Here is a 14,920-nt window from a genome sequence, read left to right as displayed (position 1 = left end):
ATAAATTCTCTCTAAGCTACCTGTCCATTAACAGTTGCCTGATGGTGCTCCTTCAGATGGAGACCAAAATAAGAGCTAAAGGAAGACTTTGCATTAAGTAAATATAAGAACAATTCTAAATGAATGAACAAACGTAAACTTTTAGGTTATAACATTTCATTTTTTAACCATTTTTCTGGGTTAAAACATGTTTTTTATGGGTTTTTAAAAAAAATTATTCAGTAGTTAAATGAATATTAACCTAAGTATAATACACAGTATTTTTAGATGTCAATATTCTTATGTCCCAGTGTGCCTGTAATGGCACTATGCCAAATGTATGCACAAAAACAAAACAAAAAGTGTTGTTATTATCAAGTATGCTGCTGATATGTATGGGATTTTATAATAATTGTGACGCAGTGTGCAAAAAGTCGGGTAAAGATGCAGAGATGTAGTGATCAGTCAATCAAGAACAAGTGGTTTCTCTTCTGAACTTCACTGTGGCTGAAAAATATGGTTTATTGAACAACTTCTGATGCATAAACAATGATAAAAATAATAAACAAACACGATATTTCGCCCTAAATCCTTGTCCAGCAAACCTCTCGGCCATGAGGGGAAAGCCCCCCGCTCTGCGCAGCCATACGCCTGGGGGTGCGACCTGTCCAGTCATCTGGAGAAATTTGCCCCCTCACTGATGCTGCCGACCTTTATCCATCTTTAGCCTGTGGCGATAAGACTGTGTGGATTGGGATCGATCCACCGTTTCTTGTAAACGTAGTGGACTTCTTATTACAAGTTTAGTCATTTATGAGTGTGTTACAAGTGAGAATTTATCTATTTGCATCATTACTAAACCGCAACAATTCAAAGAACAGACACAGTTTGATAGCTTAAATAAAAATATGCTTGTTAACGTAGACATTTTGAAATTATAGGAAAGTCTTAGGTGTATAAAAGATGTTTGGAATTTCCTTATCTCACAATGCAAAACAACGCAGTTTATATGACAACGCAGCTGGTGTATATGGAATTTTAAACAATTGATGAAAAGTAATCAACTTTTTGGGATGTTTCTGGCTAAATGATAATGGGATTGCATTACTGTCAGCACATCATGCCATTCCTTGAATTAACTTAGTTCAATGGCCAATAATAATAATAGTAATAAGAAGAAAACATAATAGCTGCTAACAAACTGAGAAGAAGACGCACATAAGAGACAGGATACCAGAGGGTAGAAATGAGTAATGGTTAAATGCAGAGTGGTGCATAAACACATGGTGAGGAAGAAGAAACACTAAGGGCATGGTGGGAGGCCAGCAGTGTAGCCCGATTGCAGCGTAACTAAGGAAGGATTTAGGGTGTTTTTTTAATGAAAAGGAAAGTATAAAAGCCTAATCTTAAAAAGGTTGTTTGATACCTGAATCCAAACTGGAAGCTGAAATAAAGAAAATCTACAACACACCAGTATAATATAAGAAAGAAAAAGTACAAGATGAGGTGTGATTTTAATATGCAAATCAAATTTATTTGCATCTGATGCTGTGGCTCTTTGTTGTACAATATATTTGAATGTATCTGGGAAGGTTCTCAGTCATCCAGGTCATGGTAGTCTAAAGAGCTTGGAAAGAAAAGCGTCTGGACTTCTTCAAGTTGCTTGAAGATGTTTCACCTGTCATCCGAGAAGCTTCTTCAGTTCTAGGGTCAAATGGTGGAGAGTCCCAGATTTAAGCCCTATGGGAGTGTCCCCAAAAGGGGGTCATGAACCCCCTGTTCAGGAAATCTCAGGAAATCACATGATAGGGTGGGGCCAGGTTTCACAATGAGCTAACCCGAAACCTTGGCTGATTGTGACCCACACCCATTTTCACACCTTGGCTCGTGTGATTAGGTAGAGGATCAAAATGGGGTTCATGACCCCCTTGGGGGACACTCCCCTAGGACTTAAATCTGGGACTTTCCACCATTTGACCCTAGAACTGAAGAAGCTTCTCGGATGAGAAGTGAAACGTCTTCAAGCAACTTAAAGAAGTCCAGACGCTTTTCTTTCCAAGCTCTTTAGAATATATTTGAATGGTTTAGAGTGTACCCAGTCTCTTGCACTATGATGGTCTCCAGCTTCCCTGTGACCCTGAATTGGAAAAGCGGTTAAGAGGATGGCTGGACTGATGGACGGACAGTGGCAGCTTTGATATATGCTGTTTCTCATTCATTTAAACCTTCCACAACAAAGATTTAAACATTTTCTTCTTGTTAATTTAATCACACAACTTCATAAATTAACAGTGTGATGTGTCAGTATTATCCCAAAATGATTCCACTTAATAAGCGGTAATACAGCGTTACTGCACGGGCTTAATTAAATGCATATATTTTAATCGAAAAGGCTAATTTGAATTTTCATTATCAAAGTCAAATTCCTCGAAGTGAATTTTCCTTTCATGAGAATTTAAAAGGAACTCTTTAAAGAGAGTCCCGACATTTAAAAACCAACACGAATCCATCCATTGTGCTGGAAGTGATGGATAATTCCTGCCTGGTTCCCTCATTGCTCCTGCATGAACACACAGCCGTGCGCCCCCGTGAACTTTATATAAAATACATGATGAATGCCGGCTGGATGAAAGACAATGTGTTTCAGGTGTCAGCTACAAAGGCAAACATGATAAATGTCATTGACTGTGCTATCATTGCAGTGGAGCAGTTACAGTAGTAGGTGCATCCGTCGTGGTGTGTCTGTGTGTGAACATCACTATTCACGCCAGCCAAATAAATGTCAATGTAAAAAGAGAATTAAAGATTTTCATTTCCCAGAGGCGGCGCTCTAATAAACTTGATCTCTCATTTTGTTTGCAATTTGTCCTCCTGTCAGGATTTGATCATTTGCCAGCCTCTGCATGTCATGTTAAACCATTTTATAGTGATTAAGGATGGGAGAATGCCTTCCCCCGTGGTATAATTCTCCAAAAAAGAGATGTCAATTTGTTATTGTTCTTTTTTTTCTCCCCCCCTGCCCTTCATTTGGAGCCTTTCATCACACCACCGCTTCAAACGTGCCTTTTAAGAGCTGGGAGCAGGGGAAAATGGCCCTTTATTTAGCTGCCACTGACACTGCGGAACTACACTGGGCTTTTGCTTATACACCCATTATAGCAGTAATTAAGATCATTGTGCCCTGAACCTTAAACGGTGAGGAGATCTAATAAATGATCATTCAGCAGGGGTTGCTGCTCTAATCGCTGATAAGGACTTGATAAAGCCTGACTCGGCTCCTCTGCGAGTTTTAGGGCTCTCGAGGGGGCAAGGCAGGCAAATTTCAAAAAAACTCCTCTATACATGGTAATTGCATCAGATGGAGAAACAATATTGACTACAACACACGCACACACTCACACACACCTCCAAATAACATAGTTTTTTGCAGTAGTTTGTTAAAGAAGTGCCCCAAATTAAACGTCACAGCATTATTTGAAGCCCTACTTGAGCGCGTCTCAGTAGTCGGTTTACAGAGGAGGATATTTATGTTGCTTACTTCATAATAGGCAAAATCAATTAACCGCCTGCGCTATGAGAAAGACCTCCTCTCTTTTTCCTTGGCGTCTCACATTGAAGTGTTTTCTTTCATGACTCCCCGAAAGGATATTGGTTGGCGATGATCTTTTGCCTGCGGTTACAGTAATTACAGGCATATGTCCTTCTTTTCTTTTTTTCCTCTTCTTCTTCTTCCTTAACTCAGTTGTGAACAAAGATGCTGGTTATGATGGGGAAACAGATTGAATGTCAACTTGCTTCTAACCTGTCACATTTGCCAAGAAAGCGGTAATGTTGTTTTCCTCTCTAGGCTCCGATTTTTTTTGGCTGAAACGCAACAGGAATCATTCCAGAAGAAGAAATAGTATTCTCAGGGAAGTTTCTCGCATAAAGATGTTTCACTCTGTCGAGCACTTTAGCTCATGAATTTTAGCTGAATATTCATGTGTAATTCCCAGTCGCTGGATACCTCAGGATTTAAAATGATGTATTAATTGTTTTACTTGTGTAGATGATAAAGTGCCACAGAATCAAAGTTAATTTTAATGACCTGCCAGCTATTTGATCCACTTGTCAAAGCAACATTATTGAGGTTTGGAACATCACCAAGTATAGCATGTAATAATCTCAGAGTCAAAAGAAAAGAAAAGAAAAAGCTCCATACGCTCATTTTCATCTTATACGGAGGTCGTCTTATTTGCACGTATAGTCACTTATTTTAAAGGAAAGCCTTTTTCAGTCACTGTTGTGCAGTGAATTGTCATTGTTAGAAAGAATAGCCGATAATAAAGGACTTAATTGATACTCATTTCAAAGAGACGCCTGTTGAAAGAATTTCTGAAGTTTAATCACCACCATTCAAGAGTTGTAATGAGGGAATTATGAAGAGTGAATTAACAAAAGCACACAATTATAGCTTACTGGAAGGAAGTATTTGAATTCCTTTGAGTTTTTTTTCCTCATTTTTTTCTCCTCTCTGGTGCAGGTTACCTGTCAAAGCACAGCCATACTACAACTCCCACGTATTCACCACCAATCTGCTGCTTCACTCATTTTTGTCAGACTCAATTCTAGGAACGGGAATGTGGTAGTGTTTAAAAATAAGTACAGCTGAGTTATGCTGATTGGAAATAATGTTGCCGATCTCATTACTGTGAAATGAGTTCAGATGTTCGACAAGCCAGAAACAACAGAGTATTTTGGCAGGATCGTTTCTTTTTTTATTATTTATTGTGATTTTCATGGCTGATTTTTGCCAGTGAGATCTTTGCTGCAGACGGCTGGAGAATTCTTGGAGTGTAACTCGAGGTAATATGTCAGTCAGATTCGATAATTTGCATCGCTGAGGTTATATGAACTCTGGCCTAGCAGGAGTATAAAAACTTTGGCCATGAATAAAGGCGTTAAATGTAGGATGTCTTATGTGCTTTGTGTCTAGAAATTCTTGGATCTGGAAATGGCATTGAAAGCACTGTGCTGCCAACACTGAGGTGATCAGTCACAATGTTTTATGATCATTACTTTTTATCATTACAAATGCATCATATTTAAGAAGACCGAAAGATAGCACAGAAAGCTACACTATTTTTGTTGAGCAATCCCTACAAGGATCAGAGATGATTGTTTTTGAGGTTTGGGCAAAAATTAAGCCCGGACAAACCCCCAAATATGTTCCAGTTCCTAAATAAGTGGAATATTGCTACCACTTTGCTGTTGGTTGTAGAACTTTTCATAATAATTACTTACTAACATAAATAAGACTTGATATTTCTTGAAACAAATAGGAAGAGGGCCTTAAAACAAACATATTCGCTTCTAACCTAATATTACTGATAATAGTAACTTAACTAATTAAAACTAGACTGTTTATAACTGCAAACTTTCAGCTTATGCCCGATAATAAACAAAACTGCTAAAAGTAACTGAGGAGACAGACTGGTGCTGATGTAAGAGAGAAGCCATGCTCCTCCTCCTCCACCTCCAGGTGAGCCTCTGCAGCCAATCAGCACCAGGGAGGAAAAAGAGAGAGAGCGTGAGATGAAAAAGATGACAGAAAAACAATATATGGATAGTAAAACAAATGTTTTTTATATCTTTTTTACAAGATTTACATGGATGTGTTTCAGAAATGAAACAGTTAGTTGAAAGGAATTAAAGTAAACAAAAGTAAAATGTGAAGTGAGTAGAGGGACTGAACACAAGTGAACTTAACACAGGACAAAGAGATGAAAGGAGACACTGAGGATGAAACTAATGAAATACAAGCTGGAACTAAGCTAAAAACTCAAGACTAAATAGCAAAATATAAGATAAATCAAAGTAATAAGAGAACTAAGAATTAAACAGAATGCTTAAAACCCTGAATCAAGACCCAGGACGAAGGGTGATGTCACTGAATGATGATTCTGTTGCTTTGCAGGCATCAGCCAAACAAATAACATTTATTCAACTCCTCTAGTGCCAATGTTAGTGGACGAAATTGCTTTAAGCACAAATCCAGACACAGCAGCTCAAAATGTAGGAGAATGTGATCATTGCAGTGATTAATCAGCCTTCTGTATATGAACAAAGTTACTGAGAGGCAGCTAGCTTGGCTAGCTCGCTCCAGTAAAGCGTGATCAGCCAAGTATCAGGAACACCCACCTTCCAGCATTTGCCCTCAATTATATTACAAACATGGGCATGAATAGCCGAGCAGTTATTCCTGTTCGACTTCTCTGAAGTCCACTGCCTGGGGCAGATGCATAGTTAGTGGATTGTAATGTAAATCTGCGGCAGACGGGGCTGCATGGTCACAAATAGCAGACAGGCATGTGGACATCTGCGCTGACCTTCACTCTTGCTGCCTGATGACCAAGTTTATGTCATTGGGACCTGAGCAGACTTGCGGACTCAGAAAGCATAATCCCGACTTTGCAAGGATGTTTGTGGACAGCCTTCTGAGGCTGCATTTGACTGTTTCATCTTGCAAACCACAGATGTTTGGAAAATTGGATTTTGGTCAGATGAGGGTGTTATTTACATTCAGGGCTGATGACTCTTGATTGATATTGATTATGATTTTGTGGCGTGACTGGGGGGAATTTTTCAGGGTTTCCTGTAGCCAGCGGATATCTAGTCCAAAGCGGTCCAAATGTCCTGTTCCACCTGCCAATCAGCGTTTACGAATGATCTAATGAAAAACTAAATCTTTACAACTGCATTTCAGTGAATCATCTGCTCACCTGCGTGCAACCAAATACTAAAGACAAATGGAAACCCTGCCTACAGATATTTACTTATTTTTATGCAGATTTGTATTTAACTAGTTACATGATGGATAAAATTGATATTGAGACGAACAAGGAGCCAGTAAGACACAGGGAATAAAAGAGACCCATCTCACAGCAGTAGGTCTAATAGATCCGAGCCCTTTTTAATGAATTCTGTCACCTTTGGGTGGTGTTACCACAGAGATGAGCGTCACTTCTTCTGAGACGTTACCTCGTTTTTGATCTGTTTTCCTAATGAGACCTGACTCCTCCTTCTGCTGCTTCACCATTTAACTTCCGTAGACATATTTACACCCACACATTCCCTGTTAAGAGGCATTTTTTGTCGTCTAATGAACACCAGTTTCATGCAGAACAAGTGCAGCGGCTTCAAATTTTAACGCACCCGAATTTATATCCGCAAAGTGCATCCCTTAAAGGCGACCACATCTAACGACTTCAGATTCTTAAGCGTAGAGTAGATGACAAACTGTAATTTATTATTAGCACATTTATGTGCAGTTAATCATTTCAAGAGGGAGGAGGATGCTCGAGCTTCATCTGTGACTTTAATTAAGCAAAGTCGTTACGCTAGTAATTAGCTGATCCTGAAAGGATTGTTGTATTATTTTAATTTATTATCAAAGTGACAATCGGCTGGTTCCTTTTACAAAGAGATTGTGTTGTTAGGAAAACACAATAACTCTTAATCTGATACATCTTCAACTCCTGACCTGTGACACGCTCCCAATCTGCTCTTGAAAGATGTCTTTTTCAAGCACAACCTGACCACGTGTGTTTTTCAGTTAGCGTAGTGCAGTAATTTTCTTTCAGGTGTTGAGCATGTGCTCAGCTCCAGGTTGTGTATCTTTTGCCCTTTAGGATGAGAAAAGAAAGGTATTCAAAAATATTATAATGTGCAAAGTCTCATCTGCAGTGCAGATATTCCATAAGCTCTTGTTGGATTAGCAGGGAGCCTCATTAAACAAGTTTTTTTTTGTAGTTTTTTTTTCTCATGTTCTCTTTAAACTCCCAACCTCTTTTTCTCAATAAGAGGTCTGTCAGACTCCTCTTGTTCCTTTTATCCACATGTCAGTCTTTTGTCTCCTGCACCTTTTTGAAGGTTCACGTCGGCACCAGAGCCCTTGGATTGTTTGAAGATTGTGTGTGTGGTTTAGATTGTTCTGACATAAGTTGCTGATTTAATGTCACTCTACACCTCGAGACTTTGTCATCTGGTAGAATTTTGTTTCTTTTTTTTCCTTCTTCCTCTCCTTTAAACTGGAAGTCTCTTTGAAGTGCATATGCTACTGATAATTGAAGCAATATAATTCACTGAAGATAATAAAGAGAGCCTCATTTAATGGATTCTGTGCTGAACTAAAATGAGTCACAGGCACAACTGCTCTATGATTGTTTTTAATTTATTAGAGCGCTGGAGGATCTGCTGCTCTTGGATGAGGGATGTTGCAAATTTGTCCATTAATCTAACATCATATTTACCTTGTCATCCACGCTAAGATAATACTTAATTATTTAATTTGCTAATGAACCTAATAGAACAGTTCTCATAGTTTTCTTATATATATAATATTTAAAGCCAAATGTTTACTGATTGTAGCTTATGAATGTGATTTGCTGCGTGCAACCGTGTACCTGCACTGAATTTTGCTAACTTTTTATTACTTGGCAATTAGCACCCAATGCAAAGCTAAGCTGTGGTATAAAAGTGTTTTTGTGATAATTATTTCTGAGCATGTAAAGCAGTCATAAAATGACATAATGAAGAGGATTTTACAAGATACTATTATAGTTCCTTTTCTATTTAAAGCACAAGGCAAAGAAGCACAATATAAGACCTACAAGCAATAAAATGGATTACCCCTGTGGTAATATGGTAATTTATATAACACCTGATGTTTGTGTTTTTGCATAGTTAGAGTTAGAAACTTTTTTTACAGTTGTCATTTGCCAGAATGGAGACAAAACACAATAAGTAAATTGTAATTGAGAATTATTTTAGCCACAATATCCAGGAGGTAAATGTTTCATGCGGATTAAGTATTCCCTCTATGATATGACCAAAATCTCATATGCCGATAATGATATATATCACAAAGTAAATTCTGTTTATTAAAGTTTATGTGATTTGGTTACTTTACTGTATAGACGCAAATGATTACATAAAATATTGCTATGTAAAATACAAAACCCAAACATTGTATTTTCAAGTTTAAACAGTTTAACCCTGGGATTTATTTTGAGCACCTGACAGTCTGTAAACTCTCGCCATACTGCATCACATGGTTCTTGCATAAGCAACGGGAGAGATTTGTGCTGTTTGAGCCCCTTGTGGAGGACGGTGTGCAGCATAATTTACACAGGACAGCTTTCTGGGTCATGCAAGAGCAAATGACATCCGTGCTACAGCGTTAGCAACTCCTTTCATGCTGGTATTCATGTTCCCACCTGCATCTGCGTGTTGTAAGATTGCAAAATTGCATTAAATGACGGAAAATACTGCTGCAAGGCCAAAAAAAAAATAAACGAGAGAGGTTTTGATTTCATCACCAGATATATGTTATCACACTGCACAACCCTAAAGACAACACTGTGCTGTGTTATTTGTCACTAATTGAAACATGCTGAGTAGCAGCAGAGACATTAAAATCACATTACATAAAATACTGAAATCACTCTGGCACAATAAAGCCTCAATAAGGCGCACTTGCAGGTACATGAAGAGAGACTTGTAGCAGCAGGTAGCAACAGGTGACAGCAGACAGCAAAGAACAGAGCACGCAGACTGAGGACAGTTATTATTTTCCTGTACGCAAATATGTATCACAGCAGGTATGAAAACTGAACCATTACAACGCGTGTAAATGACTCTGTTATTGTTAGTTTCTCCAGAATAATGAGACTGGTCTCGGCCCGGTCCTTGATGATTTTGTTAAATGGTGTGATGAGTCTCGTCTTCAATTAAACTCATCCAAGACAAAAGACGTGATCGTTGATTTCAGAAAACGCACTCATGCACACCAGGTCAAGTCCATTAAGGGTCAGACGGGGTAATGTGTTCAGTCTTATAAATATCTTGGAACAATTATTGATTCAAAACCGAACTTTGAGGAAACCTGTGAAGCCGTGTGCATAAAAACTGGCACCAACGTCCTGTTTGATGAAACTCCATCACTGATTTGATCTTATCTTGCCTTTATTGAGTCTTTTTTAAATCTTTGTCTTTGGTGTCATGGGTTGGAAACTCACTTAAATTCTTAAATGGTCTAAAAGGGCAATTGGTGAGTCACAGCTGAGCCCAGCTTCCCCGTCCACCAAACAGTTACAGCGATTGGCTGGTTTGATTTTACTTGAGGACTCGCATCCATTGCAAAGAGCTTTAGTTTCTTCCTGGTCCCACAGTGGAGAACAACAAGGTTTAAAAAACAGTTTTGTTCCAGCACTCACATAGACTGTGACGTCTCCGTTATTTATTTCTTCGGTATGTTGTATTACGCTCACCTGCTGTCTGTGTTTTTGAAAGTGTTTATCTGGGGCTGAATGAGTCACTCACTGCAGACAAAATCTACCAGTGGTTGTAAATAATGTAACCTGAACCCGACAGCACTGAGCGCTGTTTCCGTCTTGGCTTGTTGTTTGGCTTTTTAGATATTTGGTCACAGATCAACCAAAGTTACTCTAATCATCCAAAACGAACGGCAACGTGTTCATCCAGGCTCGACCAGAAGCCACATTTATTATTCATGTTTCCTGTTTGCCGTTCCTGTTTTCAGATTTACTCCTTGGGTAGTTCATGGATTTTAAAAAGTGTTAGCAAATATTCACCTTGCGATATTCACCTTTGTTGACAACGATGATTCAGAGTGAAGATTAACTAGTCCTGCGAAAGCAAAAATGATTAACTGCACATAATCTTTAGCTGTGTATTTAATAATTAGAGCAAAAACCGCCGTGCAGAAGTGCTAAAATAAAATGGCCAATTATTTTTTATTTTAAGAAAGCCCTACAGTGTGCAATGACCCCACGAAGTGAGAGAAATAATAGGCTACAACTTGGGACACAAAGAGAGAGAATAACGCTGACGTTGAACTTTAATTACCGAGTTTTCTTGTGTCCCCTCTGCAGGTGATAGGGTGACCATGTTCCCTGTTTTGGACATAGACCAGAATGATATTGTGGACACTAACGGAGCCGGAGATGCCTTTGTTGGAGGTATGGCATTATTAAGTGCATATCTTCATATCTGTGTACAATCCAATTAACCTTTGGTACTGGCCAACTATGCAATGTAGTAAAATCTCCAGATTATATGAGTGTGACTTTTACCCTCCTGTTTTTTTTTTCCACTCTGATCATAACACCACATAAAACAGCCATCATTTAGGTCCTGTTGAGGAAGAAGCGGTCCCTTTTTCTAGAAGCAATTAGTACTTTGCTCGTTTTAACCCTAACTACTCCCCAAACTATTCTCGGAAATGATGGATGGCTACAGGTTGACCTCTGCTCTTCTGTCTACCCAGGATTCCTCTCGGCGTTGGTCCAAGAGCACGCGTTGGAGGAGTGCATCCGGGCCGGACACTACGCGGCTAATGTCATCATCAGGCGGGTCGGATGCACCTTCCCAGAGAAGCCAGATTATCACTGATGTACCCGAAAATGCTGCGCACGTGTCTTTTCCACAGAAATACTTGTATTTGTATGTTTCGGGATTTTACGTATACTTATTTTCTATTCACAGTGACAGACTGCATGGGACTAATTACCTCAGCTTGACTATTTTATCAAGCTGTTAAAAAAAGGAAAAATAGCAGCTCTGATGTTTTAATATAAGTCAATACTGGAATAATATGTGTATGTTTAAAGGTTTATTCCACTAAAATCTGTCTATTGGGTCTGAAAAACTGAATACCTGCAAGCCTGAGAAGGCGGTGGGAAAGTGTCAAATGTGTAAGCACATCTCAAGAAACAAATCAATATAATCTACCAAACTTCTCTAACATTGATCTATATTTTTCCCCACTACAGAGCAAACACTGTATCCCAGTAACTCCTCCTCATAGCTAGGGGTTGTGTATTTTAGTGATTTATTGGGAACTTGTTAAAGGCAAATAATAAGCTGATCAGTAGCAGAGAAGTGCATTATCCTGAAAGAGTGGTTTGAAAGGTTTCTCCAGGTACGTGTGACTTCTTCATGGACCCTGAATCACGGCCCAAAAAATAAAGATATATTTACAGAAACTTCTCAAGCCATTCCTGCCACAGAAGCCACTTCTCAGTTTTACTATTTATCCTAATATTTATTACTTTTCAAACAATAACTGCTTTGCCTGTAAATCGCTAATTACGCTTATTTAACTGGAGCTTTTGCACTCTGACAAGATGATAGTGACACTGAAGTGGTGTAATTAGCAGTGAAAACTATGAGCGCAAAGCTGTAAGGTACAAAGTTTTCAGCGTAATCTGTTTGGGGGGGGGGGGGCTGTAAAATGGAAACTATACCACATTTCCACTTCAGAGTATTCCTTTAATATTTAGCTGCCATGCTGCAGCAATCAGGGATTGGGTACTGACAATCTGAATAGATAATGAGATAAAAGTGAAACATGTTTTTTTGGTACTATTGAAATAAATCAACTGATCCCACCATGAGACTCCTGGAGAATTTTGACATCTAAGAGCTGTTTAACCCAGAGGTGATGTTTATTTTAGGAGATATAAAAAAGAAAGAGGATATGAAAACAATGTTATAACCCACAGAGTTCGTGAATTTCCTCATTATTTAATCAGCCAGAGGCACATACTCTCATGCTAATCACTTTTGGATGGCTCAGCACCCTCCATTACGGACCTGGTGTCCTGGCTCTGCTCAGCTGCCCCTCCACCCTACCCCTCATCATGCTTATTGGGTCCTAACTGGACTCTTGTGGTCTGGAGCTGCACTGCAGGGCTGCAGGAGATCATTTTTCTCAGTTTAAGGGATTAGCGGTCGCTCTTCGCTGGAGTCATTAGAGGGACCTGAAAATTAGGCTGATCCTTCGTACCCAGCTGTGCTGTCGCTGGGGGTTGGAGAAGGGGATCAGAGGGAGGCCCTTTCCAACCAGCACCACCCCCTCCCTGCCTCCCTCCTCCTGTCCTATTCACTAAGGGCCAGCAGAAGTGTCGGGCAGTGTCTCGAGTGTTTTGTGGAAAATAATTCAACACTTATCTGTTCTACAAAGAAGTGTGATTGAGATTTTTTTTCCTTTTCTTTTTTTGGTTCCCCTCGCACAACCTGTTACATCATATTGTCGTTTTATTTTCTTTGAGCACATCAGAAGGAATCCAGTATTTACACTCCCCGCACACGCAGCCCTGCTTTCATAATGAGGCATCGTTTATGCATTTATGCTAATTGGGGCCATCTAGGTGAAAATATTCTCCAGCCAAAATGTTATTAACAACTTTGAGACACTTTTTTTTTCAATCAGCATTTTTTTTTAAAGGTTTCACACAGATGCGCTTTGAAAAGGACCACATTTCTGATTGGGCAAGATCACACTCCATGGCAGCTGGTTCATTTGCTTCTCAAGATGACAGATGGCAAAACACAAACACAAAAAGAGGGAGCCATGATTAAGTAATGAGAATGCCTGCCACAATAAGGAAACTACCAAACATACTTTTTTCCCCCACTTTTTGCTGGTTAACTTTTGCCTCGCTTTATGAAAGCAAAAGGCAAGAAAGCAGACATGGAAAACTGTACGTCTGATTTACATTTTTACAATTCTGTGCTGTGTGTTTGCTGCTCCATTTCTGCTTACCAATCTACAAGATTTACAGGTTTGAGTTAAACACACTGTGAGCTTTGAAGCAGGGAGAAGAATGTCTTAATTTTGTGATATTTGCCTACTTTTTTTTTTTTAATTGAGCATCATTTTAATTGCAGGCAAAGGAGTAACTGGGGCCCTGGCCAGTGTTTTGCCCCGCAGATGGGCAGCAGTGTTTGTGAACACCAGTGCGGCAGTTGGCAGGGATTGAGGAGGAGGTGGCGGGGTGTGTGTCTGTGTGTGTGTGTGTGTGTGTGTGTGTGGTGGTGGTGGTGGTGGGGGAGGGATGGGCAGATTGCAATGGCACATGCTCCAATTCAAATTATCCCTGGACCCATGCAGCAGTGGAGGACCTGCTGGGGCCCAGGGTGGCATTCATTATAACCAGACACAGGCGGGTTTTGGTCAGCGCCTCCATCGTGACGCGAGTCCTGAAAGCATCAAATCTGAACTCTTTGCGGTTTTACGACTGCACCTAAAAGGAAATGTGCATTTTTATTTGCGCATGTTTTGCCACAAATTATCATTAAGGAGATGCAAGCAAATGTCAAGGACTGCATGGGGAGGAAGATGGTGAGTGATCTGCAGGTCAACAGAAAACATCAAGGTCATGGAGGTAATGAGGAGAGCGTGTCTGATGAAGATGCAGCATAATGGCAAAAATGACAAGACGCGTGTTAAATGAATGCAAATCAAATTACACATCAAATGTGGCTCTTCTCCCCCACCACCACCACCTCCTTGGTTAAAGTCTTTTTAAAGGCTTCTTGTACAGTACTGTATGTGTTCATAATCTGATGGGAAGTTACCAATTATCTCTCCCTAATTACATCCGTATTACTGCTTGAAAAATGAGCTTTCTGGCATTTCTAATGCTGCTAAAGAGTTGGTGAATGAGAGAGGCGAGCGCAAATCTTAAAAAAAAAAAAAACTGAAAATTTAATGATCTACATTATTGCTTACAACTATTGCTCTTCCTTGGGCTTGGTGAAGTTAATTAACAGATTAGGATGGAGGGGTGTAATATCCCTTGCGGCGCTGGATAGTATTGGCCAATGCAAGAAATGTGTAATATGTATATATGTATATTTAGAATAATAAAAAAAAGTCTGAATTTATGTGTTTGTGTTGAAATGAGCCACATCAGAGCGCATCAACTGGAAGTTTTAAATGCCCACGAGGTGCTGGCGTTAATGGGGCTGTTACGACATCAAAATGTCACGTAGCAAGCCGTGGCTAATCCACACACACACACACACAAACAAAACAAAAAAAACATGGAAGTGTAAAAATGTTCCTCTTGGCTCATCGCTGGACGTGTTGATG

General features: G+C 39.6%; 1 protein-coding gene across 3 annotated transcripts in view; it reads left to right on the top strand.

Moving 5' to 3' along the window:
- The window catches only part of LOC134633832 (adenosine kinase-like), a 138,576-nt gene extending 124,742 nt beyond the window's left edge, over window positions 1-13,834 (top strand). For 2 of the 3 annotated variants that reach the window (XM_063482919.1, XM_063482918.1), the window contains 2 exons: window positions 10,914-11,000; window positions 11,309-13,833. In XM_063482919.1, the coding sequence (XP_063338989.1) occupies window positions 10,914-11,000; window positions 11,309-11,433 (212 nt within the window). In that variant the 3' untranslated portion in view covers window positions 11,434-13,833. Of the gene's footprint in view, window positions 1-10,913; window positions 11,001-11,308 lie in introns of all 3 variants that reach the window. The other variant, XM_063482920.1, reaches the window with a different exon arrangement.
- The last annotated feature ends 1,086 nt before the right edge of the window (window positions 13,835-14,920 follow it).

Source organism: Pelmatolapia mariae, linkage group LG8 (assembly GCF_036321145.2).
Source record: "Pelmatolapia mariae isolate MD_Pm_ZW linkage group LG8, Pm_UMD_F_2, whole genome shotgun sequence".
NCBI lineage: Eukaryota > Metazoa > Chordata > Actinopteri > Cichliformes > Cichlidae > Pelmatolapia > Pelmatolapia mariae.
This window is presented reverse-complemented; position numbering and strand designations above follow the sequence as displayed.